Genomic DNA, 24277 nt, shown 5'->3' on the forward strand with positions numbered 1-24277 from the left:
CTTATATATTTTTACATCGAATAATATATAATACTAGACTTATAATATGTAATATTTATAAGAATAAATGCTAATATTTTATATTAAAATAAAAATAAAATTGCATATAATTGCACATGAGTATAAAATGAACGCGCGAATAAAGTTTTAATAAGACAAAATTAATCAAATATTTCTTACTTTTACTTTTACTTTTTTATCGAATAACATACATTTTTTATTATATATGTATATTCGATATATATTTTCTTTAAAAATAACTTTATATTATTATATATATATAATAGCATAAAAATAAAATTGCATATGAATAAATTTAAACAAAATAAATTTCTTTTATACTTAATGTACTCTGGTAATTTTTTGTAATTTTTGGTAATTATGAAAGAAAAAACCTAATTTGTAAATTTCGAAAATCTTTCTTTTCTTCCTCCTTCTCTGTCTCCACTTTCTGCAAGGAATTTTGATATTTTTTGCAAAATTTCATTTCTGGATACATTTGGTATTTTTTTCGACACAACCTCTAGAAACAAAAAAATTTATAAACAAGCTTATTATTTTAAATTAGTAATAAACAATATGTATAATTTTATTAGTCCAAGTTTAGTTTTTAAATCGTTATTAAATTTATTATAATTTATGAAATTATACTGAAGTTATGCTTTAATACTAAATATTAAACATAAAAGAAATATTCTAAAATTTAATTTTACAATATCAATGCAAGTAATATATTTAAAACAAATATTTAAAATATTTAAAACAGTTTGATATATGTATAATTATATATTTAAACAAAAATTAAAGAAGTGTGTATAATATATATGTAAAGAAACGCTTTCTTTAATTTAAACTGGGCGCGCCACGCATGCTCCACGCGCCTCTATCATGATTCGCCAAATGTCATAACAACACAATATGGGTAGGAAGACCGATGATCGAGAGAAAAGAGAGGGACTGAGTAGAAGAAGCACACGTGCAAAATAAATGTTAGAAAAAGAAACTAATTTGATTTCAATAAGTAATTTGATAACTAATATTAGTGAATTGGCTTGTAATTGTCGTTTCTCTGTTTTTCAGGTAAGCTTACTGTAAATAATTGTAAATAATAGTATAAATCGCAACAGGTGTCGCGAATAAAATACCACTCTGTTTTTCAGTGAAACAAATTCAAGCAATCATTTATCACCTCTCTATATCTGCGGAAAAAAACATCTTACAAAACGACAATTAGTCTACAAATACAAAATGCAAAAGCTACGTTTTAAATTCGTTGTAGCAGCGGCAGATAAAGACCCGAAATCGAATACGTTGAACATAACCTCGATTACGACAGAAGAAGGAGAAAAGTATGAACTACCCGAAGAGTACAGAAACATAACCCATCACAGTGAACTAAAGAAGACAGATTTATACAATAAAGTAAAGGCTAATATCAAGAGACATGATAGAAGAATAGGATGGGTACAACTAACAGAAGAACTACGATCTGTATACTCAGATGAAATGGGAAATATACAATTCAAAGGTCAATTGCTAAACATTGCCTTTGGAAAGGACAAGAATCAAGATAGCATGTTAAATAAGTTGTTGGAACAGCTGGTTACATCCAACACAAAACCAGATAAAGAGATAAACTTGAAAAAGATTACAGAAAAATTTGTACTGGAGAAATATGCACATAAGACAACAAATACCCAGCAATGGATGAAAATGTTCGAGAAAGAATGTGAAAGATTCAAAATAGAAGAAAATAATATAAAGATTGAGGCATTGAGGTTATTCTTAGATAAATCTTGTATGGACTGGTATCAGGCAACACTTTCACAACTGGAGATAGATGATAACTGGCCAGAATGGAAGGAGAGATTTTTAGAAACGTTCGCAGATAAAGGATGGAATTCATGGAGATATGCCCTCGCATTTAGATACAAGGAGGGTGCCTTGATTAGCTACGCCACAAAAAAAGAACGATTGCTATTAGATGTGAATAAAAAGATGGATCCAGTATCATTAGTCGCTATTATAATTGCCGGAATTCCAGACTTTATAGCAGACAAAATAGATCAGGACGAGATTAAAGATTCAACTAGTTTATTTAATGAAATAAGGAAATATGAGAGTCTAACTAATAAAAAAATTGTTAAAGATTACAAGCTGGACAATAAAAAGAGGATTTTTGAAAAAAAACCATGTAGTACATGCGAGACTTTAGGGAAAGGAGCAAGATATCATCCCGAAGAAAAATGCTGGTTCAAAGAACATGAAAAGAACAAAAATAAATCCGGAATTATAGGAAACACGTCAGTACTAGAGGTGGAATTAAACAACCAAGAAAAAAACTTGTAATCACACCATTAATAAAAATAAAAATGTTACTAGATAGAAAATTAGAAATGTATGGAACCTATGATTCAGGATCCCAGATATCCCTGATAAATGCAAAACTGGTCAGAATAATAAACCAAAACGAGGATAAAAACAAAATACTCATAAAAACAGTTAATGGTGTGAAAAAAACAGATGGTCTAGTAACAATAAAGATAAAAATTTTTGACATCGAAGATGAAGTAGATGTATTTATAGTAAACAGAGAAGATTTCGAAGATTTTTTAATTGGGCTAGATATGATAAAAAAATTTAAGCTAACCCAAAACGAAGAATTAAAAATATTACAGGAAAAGGTAGATAAGACAAATGAAAGCAACAAGATTAAAACAGACACTGCGAGGAAAAAAAAGAGAAATATTGAACAATGTTCAGTGAACTTCAATGAACATGTAGAAGAAGATGACTTTCAAATAAAGTTAGAACATTTAGAAAAAATGAAGAAAAAGGAAATAGAAAAACTAATAGATGAACATAAATCAGTATTTGCCAAAGACAAGTATGACGTAGGAACCGTTAAAGACTATGAAGCTCGAATTGACCTGCTAGTGGACAGATACTGTAGCAAGAGACCATACAAATGTAATATAGATGATAAAAAGGAAATTGAAAAACAAATAGCAAAGTTACTAAAAAAAGGACTAATTGAAGAGTCTTACAGCCCCTTCGCCGCGCCTGTTACGCTGGCATATAAAAGAGATGAAGAAAAAAAATCACGCCTTTGCATCGATTTCCGAGATTTAAACAAAAATATAATACCTCAAGCACAACCATTTCCACTAATAGACGATATCATATTAAGAGCCAGAAAATGCGGATACTACACAACATTAGATATAAATTCAGCGTTCTGGTCAATACCATTACGAATAGAAGACAGAAGCAAAACGGGATTTATAACCCAAGAAGGACATTTCCAATGGACTTGCTTACCATTCGGCCTGAAAACATCTCCGGCGATATTCCAACGAATTTTAAGCAACATATTAAGAAAACATGGACTAACGGAATATGCAGCGAACTACATAGACGACATATTGATACACTCACGATCATTTGAAGAACATCTGATTCACATAGCACGAGTTTTAGAAGCTATAAAGAAAGAAGGCTTCAGATTGAAATTCAGAAAATGTACATTCGCGGCTGACTCAGTTAAATATCTTGGACATATAATAGGTAACAATACGGTTCAACCACTGAAAGATAACGTCATATCAATCCAAGAATTTCCAACACCAACAACACAAAAAAACGTAAGACAATTTCTTGGGAAAATAAATTTCTACAACGAATACATACCAAGAAGCTCGATATTACTAGATCCTCTACATAAACTATTACGAAAAAACGAAAAATTTACATGGACAGATGACTGTGAAAAAGCATTTACGAAAATCAAACAACTATTATGTTCTCAACCAGTGCTGGAAATTTTCGATAGAGACCTGCCTATAAAAATATACACAGATGCGTCGCTGGAAGGTATAGGCGCGGTGTTGAAACAAACACAAGATAATGGCAACGAAAAACCAGTCGCCTATTTTTCAAAAAAATTAAATGAGGCACAGAAAAAGAAAAAGGCAATCTATTTAGAGTGTTTGGCTATTAAAGAAGCAGTGAAATACTGGCAACACTGGCTAATAGGGAGACATTTCGAGGTATATTCTGACCACAAACCACTAGAGAAAATGAACATAAAAGCAAGAACAGACGAGGAATTAGGCGATTTAACATATTACCTATCCCAATATGACTTCACGATTAAGTATGTTCCCGGAAAAAATAACATAGAAGCAGACTGCCTGAGCAGAAACCCCGTACTGGAGCCAGAAACAAACAACGAAGAAACACTAAGGATAGTGAATTTGATAAAAATAGAAGAAATAGAGCTAGATCAGAGGGAAAATGAAAGAATAGAAAAGCTAAAAGGTAAAATAATAAAAAAGGATGGAATATTATACAAAATAATTAGAAACAAAAAAAAGATTATTTTATCAGAGAAGGCTAGCGTAAAATTAATAAAAGAAGTTCACTCGGATTGGTGCCATATGGGTATAAGACAAATGACGAGCAAAATCTGTTCATACTATACCGCTAGAAATCTAACAGGGAATATTAGGAAAATTTGTAAAGAATGCGAGGTATGTATAAAAAATAAAACAAGAGGCCAAAATAAATTCGGTAGGATGTCACAATTGGGACCAGCAACTCAACCATTTGAGATAATGTCGATCGATACAATTGGAGGATTCGGTAGCACCAGATCAAAAAAAAAAATATTTGCACCTACTAGTCGACCACTTCACGAGATACGCCTACATTGGCACATCAAGAACGCAAAACGCCACGGACTTCATAAAACTGGTAACAGATATAATAAAATCAGAAAAAGTTAAAACAGTTCTCACAGACCAATATCCAGGTATAAACTCGAAAGAATTCAAGGAATTTCTAAGAGAAAATAACGTTAAACTAATCTTTACAGCAGTGAATGCACCATTTTCAAACGGTCTGAATGAAAGACTGAATCAGACATTAGTAAATAAAATCCGATGTAAAATAAACGAAGGAGAAAGGGGAAGAAAAGCTTGGACAACCATCGCCAGAGAATGCGTAAAAAGATATAACGAGACGGAACATACAGTCACCGGCTTCTCACCAAGATACCTGTTAGATGGCACAGACACGAGTATTTTGCCACAAGAAATAAAAGATAAAAACATGAAGAAAGAAAACTGGGGAAAAAATAGGCAATTAGCTCTGGATAGAACAAAAAGATCTCATGAGTACAACAAACGAATATTTGATAAAACCAGGAAACACCATGAATTCAACGAGGGAGATATGGTCTACATAGAAAACGGAAACAAACTCAATAGAAAAAAACTAGATGAACTGAGAATTGGACCGTTTAAAATAGAAAACAAGATATCGAATTCGATTTACACAATTAAAACTGGAAGAAGAAACCAAGACACGAGTATTTTCCACGTTACAAAACTGCTTCCGGCGGCGGACAAAGGTAATGGTCGAAAATCCCAGGTATTTTCACCCTAGGAGGGGAGATGTAAAGAAACGCTTTCTTTAATTTAAACTGGGCGCGCCACGCATGCTCCACGCGCCTCTATCATGATTCGCCAAATGTCATAACAACACAATATGGGTAGGAAGACCGATGATCGAGAGAAAAGAGAGGGACTGAGTAGAAGAAGCACACGTGCAAAATAAATGTTAGAAAAAGAAACTAATTTGATTTCAATAAGTAATTTGATAACTAATATTAGTGAATTGGCTTGTAATTGTCGTTTCTCTGTTTTTCAGGTAAGCTTACTGTAAATAATTGTAAATAATAGTATAAATCGCAACAGGTGTCGCGAATAAAATACCACTCTGTTTTTCAGTGAAACAAATTCAAGCAATCATTTATCACCTCTCTATATCTGCGGAAAAAAAACATCTTACATACATATATATATATATATATATATATATATATTGTATTGCTTTTTTTATAACATTTGACAAACTTCTTAAATGTTATTAGTTACTTTAGATATTTTTAAAAATATTTTTACTAACAAAATATAACTTACCAAATACTGCAGCAGCAACCTTAGTTGCAGAAAAATCACGTTTTTTTTGTTTTCCGGAACCACTGAAATGCATGGAAACAGTCTTCTTCATAAGTAATTTCATTACTGATGGCACTAATGCCTTTACAGTTTCTCCTGAACCAAGGTTGAGATATTTTATCTAAAAGTTAAAACAGTTGCTTATATATAACAAACATATTTATTCAATTCGCTAAATTATTTCAATTACAAATTCTCCCAGGTAAATTGTATTATATAGCTCTTTTTTTGTTTTTAAATATTACATTTTTAAAATAACAAGTTTTTTTGTGCTTATTTCTTTCTTTAACGCTAAATGTAATGTAATATAAAAATCTTGTATAATGTAAATCATGCTATTTTCCAAAAACATTGTGAAATTAATGAAAAAGATATTTTTTATTTTTTATATTCTTACCAAAGATATAAAGTTTTCTTCAGAATTTTTCAAACCTTGATCAATTTCATCAAAGGACTCCATGGAACAAATCGGAAGAAGGTGACTAAATGTGTTTATGACACTATTATCATTGTGTGTCAATAGAGTATCTAATTTTACTTTTATTTCTTGTTGTCCCTTTTTCAATGCAACTGTTTCAAATCTAACTTCTTCCATTAATTTAAAAATTTTTGTTAAAATGCCTGAAAATCGATTAAAAATTATATAAAAGTTATATTTGTATTAATAAAATTAACTAAATTATAAGTACCATTTTTTCTTAAATTAAAATATGGCAGTAATAGAATTTTACCTTCTTTAATTTGTTGAATGTTTTTTGATTTTTCTACTTCGCTTCTTTGGATGGTTGTATTACTTTTATTGGATAATACAGGATCAGCTTGAGAATCTCTTTGTAAATTTAACTCATTATCAGGAAAAGATGGAACATTAGGACGTTTATCTGAATTTACTGTACACTGATTTCCTGAAGCTAGATCATCTTCTTCATTGGAAGAACTATTTAGATTTTGATATGAAATCTTCTTTGACTTTTCTGCTTCATCTCTTTGGATGCTTTTATTTTTATTGGATTTAGGACCTTTCTCTGAATTTATTTTATACTGATTTTTTGAAGCTAAAGCATCATCTTCATCATCTTCATCAGACAAATTGTGATGTTTATGTTGGAATTTCTTCTGTCGTGTATTTGTTGTATCAGAAGTAGAGTCATCACTACTACTTAACTGAGACGTATCTTGTGCTCTTTCCGCTTTTTTCATGGCTTCAGTTAAATTATCTATAAAAAGGAATGTATATAGACAAAAAAAGTAGACAAAAAATATGAAAAATTGAATTAATATTTTTTTATCATAATTTTCTATGAAAATTTGCATATTTTTATATATCAACACATTCTTATAATAAAATATTTTATTTTTAAATTATTTCATTTCAATATTATATTAGTTTGATAACTTTTATTCATTTATCTTGTATTATAACATATAAGTATGTATAATAAAACAGCTTAATAGAAAAGTGACTATGACAATGAAAATATAAAAAATCAATACCTGCATGTCCTAAAACTCTTATATGTACAGAAGTCCAATCATCATTGGGCTGAGTATTATTTTTCAAATATTTCTTTAGAATGGCAGGAGATATAGTATTGGGCCATAATGTAGTTTCTTTATCAAATGATATCCAAGAAGAAGGAATAATTTCAACGGTATTTTCATCATTAAATTCAACTATGGAATATTTTTGCATCTGCATACAGAGATGTTTACATATATATTTTGATAATTATTTTCTTGCTTTGTTTTTCAGACCAATTGTCTTATTATTATATTCAAGATTCATCAAATGTATCAAATTCTAACAGAAATAATTCTATAAACGTTTTAAAATGTTTGTATATATGTATATATTGTATGTATATACACACACAGACACATATATATATATATATATATATATATATAATGTGTGTGTGTGTATATATATATATATATATATATAATGTGTGTGTGTATATATATATATATATATATATATACATTAATATAAAAATTTTATATGAAAAGAGACATAAATATTATCTTAATTAAATTTATACAGTAATTGTGTGTAAAAGAGGATATCCAATATGTGAAATGTTATCTTTAAATACAATGCATTTAGCTTCTATTTCTGATAATTTAATTACTTTAAATGTGTTTTCCAATTTATACATTCTATATATTTTTAACTTTTGAGATTCACAAGGATAACTAAAGTAATTGCAATATTTTGTAAATTGCTTACAAATTAAATCGACACAGTGTATTTCTTGTGCATTTTTAAGAATAATATTATAAATTTGCACAACTTTTCCATTTTTTAACAACGCATAACGATCAGCTTTACGATAAGTGACAAAGTGATATTTATGAATAATTATCTCTTTATACTGACTTATAGAGTTTTCTGTGTCAGCAATAAGTGGTCCACATTCATGTTTATGTTTCAACTCCCAATTAGAAGTATATTTTACAGAAATGGAAGCACTTTCAGAAAGTCGTCGTGATAACTGTGATAAAGGTTTTTTTCCACCCCGAAGACATCTTTTTATTTTCCCAAGTAAATTTTCAAAGTCAAATGCACTTATATCATCTAAAGGCTTCTTAAAATTTCTAACATCATCTGTAAGATGAATCAAATTATGGATATTGTAAATTTTAGAATTTGGCCCGTAAAACTCATCAAAAGTTCTAACAAATTCTATTAGTAAAGCTTGTGAATAATTACATAATTGAATTGCTAAATTTGGATGTGAAAGGATAAATGCGGCTGTATGAAGAATCTTAAAATGTTTTATATGCTTATTTGAAATAATTCCGTTTAAAACAAAAAATCCAGTGTACAAAAGAAACTGACGTAATTCAGTCGCCTTCCATTTTTTAACTTTATTTATACTTTGTGGTTTTCTTGCAAAATCTGTTGGAATGTATTTGTGTAATAATGTTAATCTTTCGGATAAGAGACTGACTTTTCTTGCATCTAATTTGCAAAAATAATTATTTCCCTGTATCATTTGAAAAAGCATTCTTCTCATAACTCCTAAATAGAGTAGATGCATTGGATCCAGTATAAATTTAGTAACCATAGAAAAATTAATTTCCGCTAAAGGAGAAATACCATTATGGTGTTCTATCTGTGTTTTGTTTGTAGCAAGAAATTCTGATCTGTTCTTTTTTCAGCATCAATTTTATTAAATAATGTTGCACCAAATGGATGTGATCCTTTTTGAATACACCTTTCGCAACCATAGAAACCATTATGTCCTTTAATTACTTTAAGATACGCTCTAGCAGGTGCATCACAAATAAAGCCTGAAATTGTAACTGAATATTGTTTTTCATCGATAATTATACCAACATCACAAAGATTCTCATATTCTTGTATAAAATCTTTTAAATATTCGTGTACATCTGGAGGTTTAGATTGCCCACAATATACACCAACGATAAAAGGATCAAGTTTATTATACACTGATTGATCTATCTTGCAAAGTATTGGCCAAAATTGAATTGATGAAGAATTAGCTAATGGCAATCCATCAATATTCACAAATAAATTTATTTCTTTTAGTGATTTTAATAAGGGTTCTTTTAAAAACAAATTTTTTAAATTATTGGCAATGCCAAAATAACAATATTTTCCATCAAACATATCAAAAACGGAACTACTTCTTGGTGTCTTTAATAAAGTTCTAGCATCTGAAAATGCAATAAAATTATGTTTTTGTAATGTACGTAAAAGGGAATTTAAAGCTGAGTGAGAGATTTTGTATTCAAAAGCTCACTGGGTAAGATTACTTGTCAGATCAGATTTAATACTTTCTATAGAATTTGTTAACACATTAAAATTATTGTGAATAGAAAATTCTGTAATATTATTGTCATTAGAATTTTCTTCATCAAAATCTTTAAATAAATGATATTCGATAGAAGAACATACGCTGTCAGTTTCATTATTAATATTACAATTACAATTTATATTTTTATCTTTTTTTGTTAACGAATCATAAGAAAATTCATAATTATTAAATTGCTGACAATACCCAGATAAGTCAGAATTAACAGATTCTTTAGAATATTCTGAATTGCTTAAGACTTTAATATTATTTGTTTCAATATCCTCTTTTTTAATTGTCGCAAGACGCTTTTTAACTCGTTCATTTATTGTTTTCCATTTAGTACGTCTCTTTGAAAACATTGCAATTAAATTCTATGTCTGCGTGATTAAAAAATATATTTATATTTTATATATGTATATGATTTCATTAAATCTATATGTCTAAAAATATGAATTTATTTTTATATATCTATATATAATCTCTGTATGTATGCAATGGAATGGATATAAAAATAAATATAAAAATATTTTTAGAGGATAGGATTGAAATAGATATCAAAGAAAACAGCACATTAATCTGCAAAATATGATTTGAAAAATGAGCTATTGAGTGTATAGTGCAAGAGGGAGAAAATAATAAATCCTATAACAAGGAGTAAAAAAGATTAAAAAAGACTTACCTTGGCTGTAACTTCTGTAACTTCTTTTCTACTTTCTCGTACGCAAATGTGAAAATTTGATGTTAAAACTCAAACTAGCCTTTTTCGTAATTATCTTTTGCTTCGTCGTATGCGAACACAACTGCTGAGATTTTTGCTGGAAAATAAAGACCTTGTAAAATAATAGTTATAAACAATTTTACAATCTAAAGAAATTCTTTAAAAATAGTTACATGTAGCTATTTTAATAAAAAAACTAACCTTTCGTTCTTAGTGCACGTGTTCCTTTTCTTTTTTTTATTCTTATAAAAAATATTCAAGACTGCATGTTCATATACTAATTGAACAAATAAATGCTTTGCTAGCATACAAATTTTAATTCGAACGAAAAATGTAACGATAATAATGTGCATAAATACGTTTACTTCTGTTTAAGAGCAGCAGTGAACACACCACGCACTGGTATCAGGTTAAGTAATTTATGGCGGCATGAAGCACATGGCACAAAGCAACAATTTTATAATCTAAAGAAGTTGTACGTACATTTATATTTATATTAAGATATAAATAAAGTACAAAAGAAATTCTTTAAAAATAGTTAGATGTAGCTATTTTAATAAAAAAATACTAACCTTTGTCGTTCTTCATGCGCGTGTTCTTGTTCTTCTTTTTATTCTTGTAAAGAATATACAAGAATGTTCATACACTAGTTGAACAAATAAATGCTTTGCCAGCATACAAATTTTAATCCAAACAAAAAATGTAACGATAATAATGTGCACAATACGTCTACTTTTGATTAAGAACTGCGATGAATCACACCACGTTGCACTGGTATCAGGTTAAGCAACTCATGGCGGGAACGACAGAATACGAGCCTGCGGGTTGTTTCAACATGTGGGCGCACCAGAAGGGGCCAAAATAAAGAATAAGGTTGATCGCGTACATGTGCTCAGAAAGACGTTATGGGTGAGTGCCTTCATACGCGACCAAGAGGCCAAATAAAGGGCGGATAATAAAAGCAACGGAAAGCTCAGCCGCAGGAGAAAATAGAGAGAGAAGGCAAGAGTCCGAGAACGACGCGAAGACACAGAGAAGCCGAGAGGGAGAGGAGAGAGAAAGAGCAAGGGAGAGAAGAGTGAGGAAGAGAGCAGAGAGAGAAGAGAGTAGGAGGGCGGAGAGAGGAGAGAGAGAGACCGTAGAGAGAGAGAAGAGCAGGGATAGAGGTAGGAGCGCGAGAGAGCGAGAGAGAAGAGAGAGAGAGAGAGAGGATTGAGAGAGAGGAGAGAGAACGAGAGGTCAAAAACCACGAGGATAGAGCAGAGACGAGATAGATCCCACGTAGAGGGGAAGAAGGATTAGAGAGAGGAGGAACAGAAGAGAGAGAGCAGCAAGCAGAATAGGCCTATGAGATTTAAAGGAGAGAGAAAAGAGAGAAAAGGCGGAAGAGAAGCGGGGAGAAAGAGAACAGAGAGACAAGTAGAGGAAAAGAGAGCGACGAGAGAGAGAAGAAAGAGAGAAGAGAGACAGAGGAGAAAGGAAGCACATGGCAGGGAGTCATAATGTGAGAGCACAATAAGAGGAGAAGAGAGAAAGACGAGCAAAAGGAGTTGATGGAAAGAGACGAAAGACAGAGAAGAAAGAGAGACAGAGAGAAAGCGAGACAGGAGAAAGAGGCAGAAGCCAAACAGAAAGCCCTAGAGCGCAGAGATAAAGAGGAGGAGGAGACTGAAAAAATGATCCGACCGACGACTAAGACATCACCACCGGCAGTGGGAGTAGAGAGTAGTAGGGGCAGGAGGTGAGATGAGAAAAGGGACGAGAACGCAGCGAGAAAGAGAGGACCGAGGAGAAAGAGAGAAAGAGAGAAACCAGAGAACGCGCGAAACGAGACGCCGCGGACACGCGATGAAAGAGCACAAGAGAAGGAGGAGAAGGAACGAGGAGAGGAAAGACCGCGAATAGAGAGGAGAAAGAGAGAAGCGAGAAAGAGAGAAAAGAGGCGAAAGAGAGAAAGCGAGCAGGAAGAGAGAAAGAGGGAGAGAGCGACAGAAGAGAAAGACGGGAGATCCTCTCTCCCTCTCTCCCTCTCTCCCTCTCTCTCTCTCTCTCTCTCTCTCTCTCTCTCCTCTCTAGCGCCCTCACTCGCTCTGCAAAACCGTCTAGTATTACTCGAACATGGTCTCTCACTTTTATGTCCGATTCATATTAACAAGCCGAATCTCGAATCGAATAGCGAATCTTTTGATGTTTCGCCGAAATTCGAAACATTTCGATGTCTAGCAAATCAAATCGAGCGTTGACAATATGACTTGGCCATTGACTGCTGACGGGCCATGTATAATGTACAACTTGTTTAAGCGTGTAAATTGTAATTTGCATACGTAGATAAAAAACTTTTAAATTTACTGCCAATATCATTACACATCAGATCGATTTACTGATTTTATAAAAAGCATAGATTTTCCAAAAATTATATGATTCATTTAAAAGAAAAAATATCACACAGTATATTATATAAAAAGTTATAAGATAAAAAAAATTTAAATATAATAAACATATAATATTGAAATTTACTAATAAATTTAACATGTTTCATGAACATTTACTTATAATAATCTAATAATATTAATACCTCGCAAGGATATATATACATATTACAGCACTGCAATATTGACAGCATATTTAAACTTACTCATTAAACAATATTATAGTATTATCATATAAATACTGCAATGTTAGCAGCATATTTAGATTAACTTATCAAACAATATTGATATTATCATAAATTTGTAGTATTGGCAGCATATTTGGATTTACTTATCAACCAATATTGATATCATCATAAATTTGTAACATTGGCAGCATATTTGGATTTACTTATCAACCAATATGGATATTATCATAAATTTATAATATTGGCAGTATATTTGGATTTACTTATTAACCAATATTGGTACCATCATGGGCACTGCACACACAATATTGGCAGCATATTTAAATTTATTTATCAATCAATATTGGTACCATCACGGGCACTACACACACACAATATTGGCAGCATATTTAAATTTATTTATCAACCAATATTAGTATCATCATAGATATTGTAGTATTGGCAGCATATTGGATTTAATTATTAACCAATATTGGTGTCATCATGGGCATTGCAATATTGGCAGTGCGATTGCATTTATTTTATAACCAATATTAGTTGTGCATTGGGAAATATTGGCCAAGTTATTACCAATATTGGTCAATATGATTAATGTTTAGCTAATGTACTGCCAATGTATTGTGCTACTAGGGATATGTTATAATTTAGTATATCCAATTTTAAAATTGGATGATCTTCGAAATTATAATTACTTAAGGATGACAGTTACTCAATGGGAAGAGTTATTGCAAATAATTGTGTTGAAGAGACTCTTTGACGTTTGTATTCGCGCGTCTTATCGGCTCAGTAAAGGATACGTAGCACGTCGCTGGAGAGGCGCTACGAGAGGCCGTTGTTTCCCAACACGAACGCTAGCAGCGCTGGCCTCCTCCTTCGTCTCTTCTTTTTTGATTCGGCCATTGTTCTTTGTGCCCTCGTGGACGACGGATGTGTTTTCTAAGCTTGATCATATTGGCTTGAGGTCAAGAATTCTATTGAGAATCTATCTTTCACCCAGAAGTTGGGTGGAAAAAAGACTGAAATCTATTCAAGTTCGTTAATTGATTACTTCTCTATACTTTGCTGATTGACGAACTCAGCCATATTACAAACACGAGGCGATTTCGATCGTGCTCAGAAACATTATCAATTCGTCGATCGAACATAGTGGCGGTGAACATACCGTTCTCTTTATGAAAACTTGCTCGATTTTTTAATCGAACACAGTGGCGGTGAACATACCGTTCTCTTTATGGAAACGTGCTCGATTCTTCAATCGAACACAGTGGCGGTGAACATACCGTTCTCTTTATGGAATGTTCTCGATTCTTCAATCGAACACAGTGGCGGTGAGCATTGGAGAGGTGTTGCGTTGTAGATCCGGAAAGCTGCCCGTCCTGATGAAGTCGCGTGTGATGCAGACCCGCGCACACGAGACAACGTCCTTGAGATTTGCAGTCGTCGATCTTGTGATGACTGCTGAGACAATTCGTGCATAGACCCTTGCTGACAACAAGGTGCTTTCGTTTGCCCTGCGAGAGAGAGGCAAAGCTTTTGCACTTGCTGACGAAATGCGATCCTTGGCAGTGAGCGCAGGACACAGAGTCTGATGATCTCGAAGAGCCTGACTTCAAAGGTAAGACCGTCGTGTAAACCGCGGTGCTCTTCCCCTTTGGTTGCTTATTAGATGAGCTTCCTTGTTGGCTGCTGGAAAATTTGACCTTGGAATCAGCTGACGCCTGAGATATTGCCTCGACTCTGTCCAAGATCTGAATCCGATCTTCAAGAAATTTCTTGAAAAGGTCGAATTTCGGGAAGGATCCATCCTGAATGGTTTCGATTTGCTTCGCCCAGTCCATGCGTGAGGCAGGAGCTAACTTGGACTCAATGCATTGGATGAACACCATGTCCCAGTACTCAACCGGAAGTTTCAACGACTTGAAAGCGTTGATGCTCTCGTTCATCGTATTGAGAAGGTTACTCAAATGCGCGCTTGTCTTCTTGGCCGACGAAGGCAGCGCGAGCAACGCATTGAAATGAGTAGAGAATCTCAGAAAGATGTTGTCGTACCGGCTGCAGAGCGACTCCCAGGCAGTGATAAAATTATCTCCCGTGACCTCTAGTCTTCTGAGTTTGCCTTCAGCATCTCTTTCCAGTGAGTTGAGAAGATGCTGAAATTTAATAACCGCGCTTATGTTCGGCTCATTTAAAACAAGTGATTGAAATTTACTCTTGAAACTCTGCCAGTGTTACGTCCCAGGAGCGTTGGGCGCCGAAACTACCCACGTAATCCCCGAAGACCGCGGGTGCTGGGAATTTTTAACAAAGATCTAGACCCGAAATTCCCGAATTATAACGAAGGTCGGTTCTGGATCGTTATAAGGGGCTTCTTCGTGACGGGCAAGGTAAGAGAGGAAGTTACTCAAGGCTCCACAGGTAGAGTCGCGCACAGCGACAGTTCCTACTAAAACTCGGATACAGGAGGTGCACTCCTCAAAACGCGAATCGTCTTCCAGGGTGATATAATGGCGTACTAGGTGCTCGTATAAATTTCGTTGCGGAGGTTCCAGGTCGGTGAAACAACGATCGCAGATGATCGTGCGTGTAGTGAGGTGTCTATGAAATATAGCTATGGTGCAACGAGCGGACGCTACCCACTCGGTATAGGACAAGGATGGGGGTCCAAGATGTGGATTAGGGTTAGGAGTTCGGGGGCACATTATTTCAGCATCGCGGAGTGGTTCGAGTAACTGTTGACGGTTGATTCCCGAGGTACTATACGCGGACCATAGGTGCGGATGTATAGAGGGTGGATGCGGGTAGTTAGATATATATATATATATATATATATATATGTCGTTGTCTGTTGTGATGGGCGGTTGGTAGTATCTATAAACGTATCGTAGGGCGATGAGTGTGTGTGCGGAGGCGCGCAAGTATGGCGGCGGCGTGGGTCATCGACCGCGTGTTGGGGAAGACGCGCAAATGTGGCGGAGGCGTGGGTTGTCGACCGCGTGTTCGGAAAAAGAGGGCGCGCAAGTATGACGACGGCGTGGGCCGTCGACCGCGTGTTAAAGGCAAGGTGTGTAATAGGCATGGGACTCCTGTAAGTGGAAAACGTGAGGCAATAGAAAGAGAAAGAATATGAGACGCTTATCTTTATCCTTGTCTAACGTTGCGCGCGCATCAAGCTGAATGGAGTTGAGTGGGGAGGTATCGTTAAGACTACTGAGGGGGTTTTTCTTTAACCTACAATATGGTGTTGTAGCTAAGAATTTATTAATCTTGCATATAATTTTATGCATTTATTCGGATTCAGTCAGATAAATAAAGAAGAGGAGAAATTAAATTGACGCGCTGTGACACAATCATAAAGAAAAATGACAAGAACGTGTATTGTGTGTAAAAAGCAACCTATTCCGTTTAATATATCTCGAAGTTTTCACAAGTAAGTTTATTAAATATTGATAAATTTATTATTTGAAGTGTGTATTATCAAAATACCTTAACCTAAAATTCATATGAAAATACCAAATATTATTCTATATTTGGTATTTATTCAGATTAGCTGCTCCACCTCCGATTTTAACTATATTTAATTTTGAATTACAGTTTTCCCGTTAATGTTGAATTAAAAAAGAAGTGGATGGAAGCTATTGGTGTGACGACAGTTTGTAAGTCAGCCAGTATATGTAGCGACCACTTCTATGAAGAATCATTTCATCAGACTGATGGATATACAACTTTGAGACGTTTAATATCAACTGCTGTCCCTTTTAATCGAAACACTAATCAATTATCTTTACCAATTAACAACGTATCTATTCAAGCACTTGGTGACATAACGAATCATCAAGATATGACAATAAGTGACGAAAATACATTTTCAACAAGTACGGATACTAATAACGGAGACAACTTTGAAACACATGATAATTTAAGTCCCAGAAACAATAATAAAAGGTACATTAGAATTTTTGTAAAATTTTTTACTGCTAAATATTTTAAGCTTAATATTTTATAAAATAATTGTATTATTAATTGTATTATTGATGTTTAGAAAATCATTTGTTGTCGACATTCACCCAAAAAAAATTTGTTTTATGGTCGGAAGTCAGCCAGAGTCTTTTTCAAGAGAGCACTTCGCTTCAGATGAAGCTTGGGAGCGATTTGTAAGAGTTATGGCTTCTGAAAAATTGAAGAAATCTGCTTCCCTTATGAAGTTATTTAGGAAAGAAAAAATAAATAATAATATAAAAGAACTAATCAAAACCATGAAGAAGAAACAGTTTTCTGAGGCTGCTGAATGTTTACAGGTAAATTTGTAATTGGCATGGGTCGAGCTGCATAGGCTCTTTTCGGAGACCTCCGCCACCGGTCAGGCCGTAGCGGCTGCCGTGGCGTCGGATGGAGTGAAGTGGCGATACATCCCCCCGCAAGCTCCAAACTTTGGGGGCCTCTGGGAGTCCAACCTCAGGTCGATGAAACGTCATCTTTACAGAATCGTTGACGACTCTAAGCTCACGTACGAGCAGCTGTCTACCGTACTGGCCAGCATAGAGGCCTGTCTCAACTCTCGGCCGATCAGCGCGCTCAGCTCGGATCCGAACGACGCCTCAGCATTGACGCCCGGACACTTCATCATCGGGAGGTCCCTCGTTGCTTCCCCGGAACCCTTCACGGAGATTAATCAGCCGGGGCAACCATGTTCCGGATGGCGTCCGCTGCAGCTCATGAGGAATCACTCCTAAAGAGCGCTGGCGGTCGGAGTACCTGGCTCAGCTGCAACAGCGGTCCAAATGGCTCAAGCCAAATCGACAGCTTCAGGTGGGCGACTTGGTCCTCTTCAAGGACAAGCTGGCCCCTCCAACGAAGTGGCCGTTGGCCAGAGTGGTGCGACTTCATCCTGGACAGGATGGACTGACGAGGGTCGCCACCATTCACACATCGGCTTCAGAGTTGGTGCGATCCACCAATAAACTCATCTTGCTGCTAGTGCACAAAAATACCATCGCCAATTTTAGTCAATTCGAGTCATTCATGGCGGGCGGAGCCCGTTGAAACCGTTGTATCAGCTTCAAGATATGCAAACTCTTAAAGTGTAACTTTAAGCGTAACTATTGTAAACGAGTTTAGTTTGCGAACTGTACGCGCGATGTTTCTGATTTGCGATAGTTCCCGCGTTAAATCTTTGAATCTTGCGTGTATTTTAGTTCCAAAATTATATTACATATTATTGTTTTCCTTTTAGTTTTAGCTTTAATTCAAATGTGCAATTTTAATTTTACAGTTATTCTAAAGATATTATCGGAGAATTTATAATTTTTAAGTTCTTTTATTCTCGGGTTTCATGTACGCAACCTTCTTAATTATTGTGATTATATCGAGTCAATTTATCATTGCTGTATCGATCGCTCAAACTTAATACTTCGAGCGATGGCGGGCGGAATGTTCGCGTGGAATATTGCCGCGAACGCATTGTATACGTGTCCGTAAGGATCTCCTAGAGGACTTCTGTACACAGCGCGTGAGGCATCGTCTCGCGCTCGCAATTCGGCAGTTTTCGTGCCGAATCGCTCCCCTTTTCCCCCCGATCAGTGAGTCGCGGAGAGAAGGAATTCGCTTTTCTGTCTGTCGTGCGACTTCGGGTTAGACGCGAGCGATTGTGTAAAGTGCGAAATATAGATAAAAGCGTTATCGTTTCGTTAACCACGCGTGTGATTTATCACCCAGCTCACTGTCCCTCGTCCTATTATAATAACGTCAATTTCTCTTCGGAGTGCCTGCCGCGAACGGCAAGTGCGCTACCAGTATGAAATGACGGATCTCATGCACAAAATAAAAATCGGAAAGCATAAAAAATTTCTATTATTCCAAAAAGGAATAATTATTAGTAATAATTTATTAGAACAATTGTTCATATATTAAAAAAAAAAGTATTCCGATGAAAATTTTGTCATGAAATACGTTATCACGAGGCGTCTGAATCAGGACCTACTTAAAAACTTTTTTTCCTTCATTTGGGCTACTGGATGTACATACGATGACCCGCAGCATTAGATTTTAAGTATAGGCTTTAAAGATATATTTTAGGAAAACACTCGTCTAATCTTTTTTGTAGAACTTCTAATATAACGACAAGTGAATCAAATGTGTCTTACTTCATTTCTCCACTAAGTACCGAAGAATCTTTGGTACTACGTACTGAAAGTTCTTCAGTACTTAATGGAGACACGAAACAAGATACATTTGAAGAGCAAGTCTTAAGCAATATGTTGGCTCCATATATTGTTCAAGAAGAGCCATCACATTTTGCTGAAGAATTGTTCGCAAATTATGTCGATGATGAAAATTATGATCTTCCTCTATGCGATTTAAGTTCGTTTAACATGTCTGTTGAACAAGAGCAACTTTTACAATCGTTAGATGAGTTGGATATCATTGACATCATCGAAGATGAAGATTTGAAATATCTCGCTGGCTACGTTGCCTATAGATTTAAACATAAATATTCGCAGTTAGGTACAAAAACGAGCTTCTTGCCAGTTAATGTAACCAGTCTAAATAATAATGATATGAACTGGCTACAGTTCATTTCACGTGGCAATTGTATATATCCATCTCAAGAACTGTTAGAAACTGCGCGCGTTATGAATATAGAATTCATTAAATTCCACGGTTCGTCACTTTGTAAAGATAAATTTATTTTTAATACATTAGCGGACACAATAACAACTTTAATACATCTTGTCGAAATCCCTAAAGATGTAATATTATGTTTAGTACAAGTCGAACGTACATTCGTGTACGTGAAATAAATTGTGCGATTTCTATACAAAATAGAAGTAGATTTAAGAAAAAAAAATTGTCAACATTTATTAATCATAAAATTAAATAAAAAGATATATACATGTAATTATACATGCATAAATGTAAACAATAGTTTTCCTTTCCATTCATAAATCCTCAATTTTTCAAGTAAAGTACTAAAATTTTATTTATTTCCATTTCAGCTAATTTTTATTTTATTTCACTTCATGTGTTTTGAAAAAAATATACATAAACAATAAAACTGCTACATTAATTCTACTGAAAAACAGTACAATTAATTAATATTTTTAATTAATAATTTCAATGTATCCAATATTGTTTATAATGTATTCCGAGATTAATTTTAACTTAGCTAATTTATAAACTGATGTGACACTTTTTATTCATCACTCTTGTGAGCCTTTCGTTTATTCCGTAATTACATTGTTTATTGTTTACTTAATTATTTATTATATATTTTATTTTACTGATTATCACCAGTGGCAGTGATTATTTTTCAGCTTTCTCTACGTGCACTCGGCAAACATATATAAGAATAAGCGCTTTGAATTTGACGCCTAATGATGACGTAGTCAGGCTGCAATTCTCATTGGTTAGCTGGCGTTACCATGCGCAAGAGCATACCCTTGTCTTTATATCATGCTCTGTGCCTTGCTCTCTTCTCGTGTCCTTTGTCCTTTGGCTGACTTTATCAAAAGTAACAACACACGTGTATTGCGTACATTTGCTAATTGTAAAAAGGTAATTCTCATTATCTTACTATATATATACGTATACACTGTCACGTACCAACAAATTTTCATCGCTCTCGGTTAGATTTATCTTAACTCAAACTAACATCCGATACGCGGGATCGCTAGAATTTGCTTATCGTCACGTATTGACAAATTTTCATCGCTCTCAGCTGGACCTATCCTAAACTAACATCCGATATGCAGGATCGCCAGGGTTGTTTATAAACCTTATAAACAAACCTTATGAACAAAATCTTATAAACAAACCGAGATAAGGGCCTCCCTCCTTCAAATTCATAGATAGAGGTGGTAAAATTTCGAGTATAAATAGGGCTAGAAAAACGCTGTGCATCGCAGTTAAAATCTTAACCAAACCTTTGTCGTAACTATAGTTCTCCGCGAACTTCGACTGTCATCCTTCGTTTCCTTATTCTTACGTTACGACTAATCCAGTACTTTAGACTTATAATTTTGTAACCACTCATAGAATAAAAGGTAATTGATAATACCGCAATAAGCTCAGTTATTTGGCATCTGATCCGAGTTTTGATTAAAATTTACATATAACGTAGGACATCTCCGAGAGCGGGGAACGGCCTTTTCGCTGACAAAGAGTGTAGCGAATTGGTAACCGGCGCTGCCGAAGAGTGTAGCGCCTACGAACACTGCTCTTGGTGTATGAAATTATTTACCATTACTCTCAAATCGAGCTTACCCCTTTCGCTGCCGAAGAGCGTAGCGAATCGGACTGGTCGCTGCCTTGCGTAGCGACCCTAAGTTCATTTTGGGAGCTTCCGTCGTATTTAACATTCTCATGAAGAAAAAGGCAGGTAAACGGGTACAGCTCAAACGGCTCAGATACCAGATAAAACAAGCGATTGATTTGCAACAAGATTTCTTTCACCTCTCGCAAAAACTTCAAGATTTAGAAACAAACACCCAAATCGAGAAACCTCCTACTATTCCTTACCAACTAACTCCTATCAACGTCGAGCCTGACTATCCCGACTATCGCCGCACAAAACTGATCCGCGTTATAAAGTTTATAAACTAAGATTCCTGTTCGGGACTGAAAACTAAGTACACACAACCCGTTCAACTCCCGGGTAAAGTATTTAAATATACTGACCCAAAAACGGACGAACGAAAACGTAACAACACATTGTATAAAATATTTCATAATATTTTATACATACATATTTGTGTGATTTTTTACGGAATTTCATTCTCTCTTAAAAAGTAAAAAAGTAAAGTTATGCGGTAATAAAGTATTTAAAATAAAATTATAAAAATAAGTAGTTTATAAATTTAGGTCTTTTTTCATAATATTAATTAACCTTTAAACATGGCATATTCTTTTTATATGCTAATTCTGCTTTCGCATTGTATATTTTTAACAATTATTACGTTCTTTTCACTTTTCCACGTTCTTGCATATATATACTTACATGTACAAGTTAATAGAAGCTCTCTATAATTTCTTTCAACAAACCAATATCATTTATATATGATATAAACATAATTTTATTAAAAATTGTTTATCATCATATTGATCCGTTGAAAGAAATTATAGCTTTCATTAACTTGTACATACCCAGATAGCCACAGTAATCATTTTAATGTCATAATAATTACTGTGGCTATCTGGGTATATTTGCAAAATCTAGAATTCGATCAATATCTTGATGTTTCTTTATTCACATTTTTATTAATATTATACTGTTATATATAAATAGATTAGTACACTAAAGACTTTCTTTGTAATGCTTCAATTAGTAAAAAACTTTAAATTTTAATTTTTCATTATAATCTTTCATCATTTAATCAATCGTCACAAAGTGTCATTTTAATTGTAAATACGTTTATTGAAAATATTGGTTTAAATTTTAATATATTTAATCAATTTATATTTTTTTTATTATTAAATAATAAATAAAAATCAAAAAGAGAATGTTTAGATGCTCCTATTAAATTTTATGTTTTTGTCATTTCTAACATCATATTTAACAGCTCCACAATGACAAATTATAAGCCTTAAAAAAATGTAATTAGCTTGTAATTTTCAATTTCTTAAAATATTTTCAATATTAGAATTTTTTAGGTTTTATATGTTATTCAAAATATTCTCATTATGCCAAAAAGTATAAAGTATTTAACAAAAAGAAGAAAAAATCAATTGATAAATTATGAAATAAATTGTAATAGGTATCGTAATAAATATTTAAATAATACATCCGAAACAACTATTGCGAATAATGTGCATAATGCGGAAGAAATCATAACTTTTGATAATGCAGAAAAATTTCATAATACACTTATTAGTACAAATACTTGCACAATGTTCCAAAATGTAAACGAATGTAATGAATTCTTAACAAAAGCGCGGTATAATCAAGAAAGCGACAATACATTACAATGCAACAGTCCTACATTAAAAAATACATTAACGGATACATTAACAGATACATTAATAAATTTTCACTTTAGTAATACTAATAATACTTTGTGGCAGGATTTACAAACATTAATTGTAGAACATAATATTTCACATAATACTGCTAACCAATTATTAACAATTCTTAGAAAACATGGCCATATAAATTTACCTAGTGATGTAAGGAGCGTAGTTAACACACCACGAAATGCGTCCGTAAACATTAAAGTAATAGGCAGTGGCCACTATACACATTTTGGTCTTTATCGTTTTCTCGAACGATCTATAAAAATATATTCCAAATTTATTAAAAAAACAAAATAAAATTAAACATTAACATTGATGGTTTACCAATCTCCAAAAACTCGGGTAGCCAGTTTTGGCCTATTTTGGCCTCCGGTTTTGTACAAGCACTTTCTTTGTCTTAGCATTGCTATAAGAATTTTGATAGATCCGCATCTATGTGTGAAGTTTAATTCTTATGCTAATTCCTTATTATCATGGTTTGTTTCTCACTATGGAGAACTTTATGATGACAAATATCTTTCGTATAACGTTCATAATCTTCTTCATCTAGCTAATGATGTACAATCTTTTGGTTCATTAGATAATTTTAGTTGCTTTAAGTACGAAAATTATATGCAAAAGATAAAAAGAAAACTACATAAATGTGGGAAACCTTTGCAAGAATTGTCCAATCGTGTATCTGAAGAATTACAGCTTTCCATTAAACAATGTAACATAATGCAATATCCAATTGCTATTTATAAAAAAAATAAAATTTCTTATTTACAGTTTAAAACTTTTAAAATTTCAATATATAAAAAAATTCGATAATTGTGCGTTATTTGATGATAATTCTGTTGTTTTTGTATTAGATATATTAGAAGACAACCATGTATTATCTATTCGTTTACAACGTATTTTATAGCCACAGTCTCTTTTTACCATTCCATGTGATTCGAAAAAATTAGGCATATTTTTTATAACAAACAGTAGTACTTCAGATATTATACAAGTTCCTGCAACGCAAATAAAACGCAAATGTTTAAAATTAAAACAATTAGATAAAGTTGATTCCTACGTCGTCATACCGTTGTTACATGCCAATAATTAG

At 33.6% G+C, this 24277-nt stretch overlaps 2 protein-coding genes and 2 pseudogenes across 2 annotated transcripts; 3 read left to right on the plus strand and 1 right to left on the minus strand.

Annotated features, from left to right (window-relative positions):
• Nucleotides 1–276: 276 nt before the first annotated feature.
• On the minus strand, nt 277–9756 carry LOC114944918 (uncharacterized). The gene is given in 7 exon segments (XM_085484385.1): nt 277–523; nt 5985–6144; nt 6421–6644; nt 6755–7240; nt 7518–7717; nt 8409–9148; nt 9151–9756. Coding segments are annotated over 7 exon segments (2448 nt in total). The 5' UTR covers nt 9661–9756; the 3' UTR covers nt 277–395.
• LOC146725093 (uncharacterized) lies at nt 4578–5448 on the plus strand (annotated as a pseudogene).
• A 6625-nt stretch (nt 9757–16381) lies between the features above and the next one.
• LOC114937898 (uncharacterized) lies at nt 16382–17489 on the plus strand. Its single transcript, XM_029311572.2, has 3 exons — nt 16382–16609; nt 16774–17124; nt 17222–17489. Exons 1-3 carry the CDS (start codon nt 16542–16544, stop codon nt 17487–17489), a joined length of 687 nt encoding a protein of 228 aa, XP_029167405.2. The 5' UTR covers nt 16382–16541.
• Nucleotides 17490–23502: 6013 nt separating this feature from the next.
• LOC146725094 (uncharacterized) lies at nt 23503–24277 on the plus strand (annotated as a pseudogene).

This window comes from Nylanderia fulva, unplaced genomic scaffold (genome assembly GCF_048542155.1).
Source record: "Nylanderia fulva isolate GAGA-0341 unplaced genomic scaffold, ASM4854215v1 Scaffold104, whole genome shotgun sequence".
NCBI lineage: Eukaryota > Metazoa > Arthropoda > Insecta > Hymenoptera > Formicidae > Nylanderia > Nylanderia fulva.

Bases quoted from the DNA above. Each gene is read 5' to 3' on its own strand.
- LOC114937898 (XM_029311572.2), top strand. From the start codon at position 16,542: ATGACAAGAACGTGTATTGTGTGTAAAAAGCAACCTATTCCGTTTAAT. The intron at 16,610-16,773 runs GTAAGTTTATTA...TTTGAATTACAG, and splicing joins ATATCTCGAAGTTTTCACAA to TTTTCCCGTTAATGTTGAAT. The intron at 17,125-17,221 runs GTACATTAGAAT...ATTGATGTTTAG, and splicing joins CCCAGAAACAATAATAAAAG to AAAATCATTTGTTGTCGACA.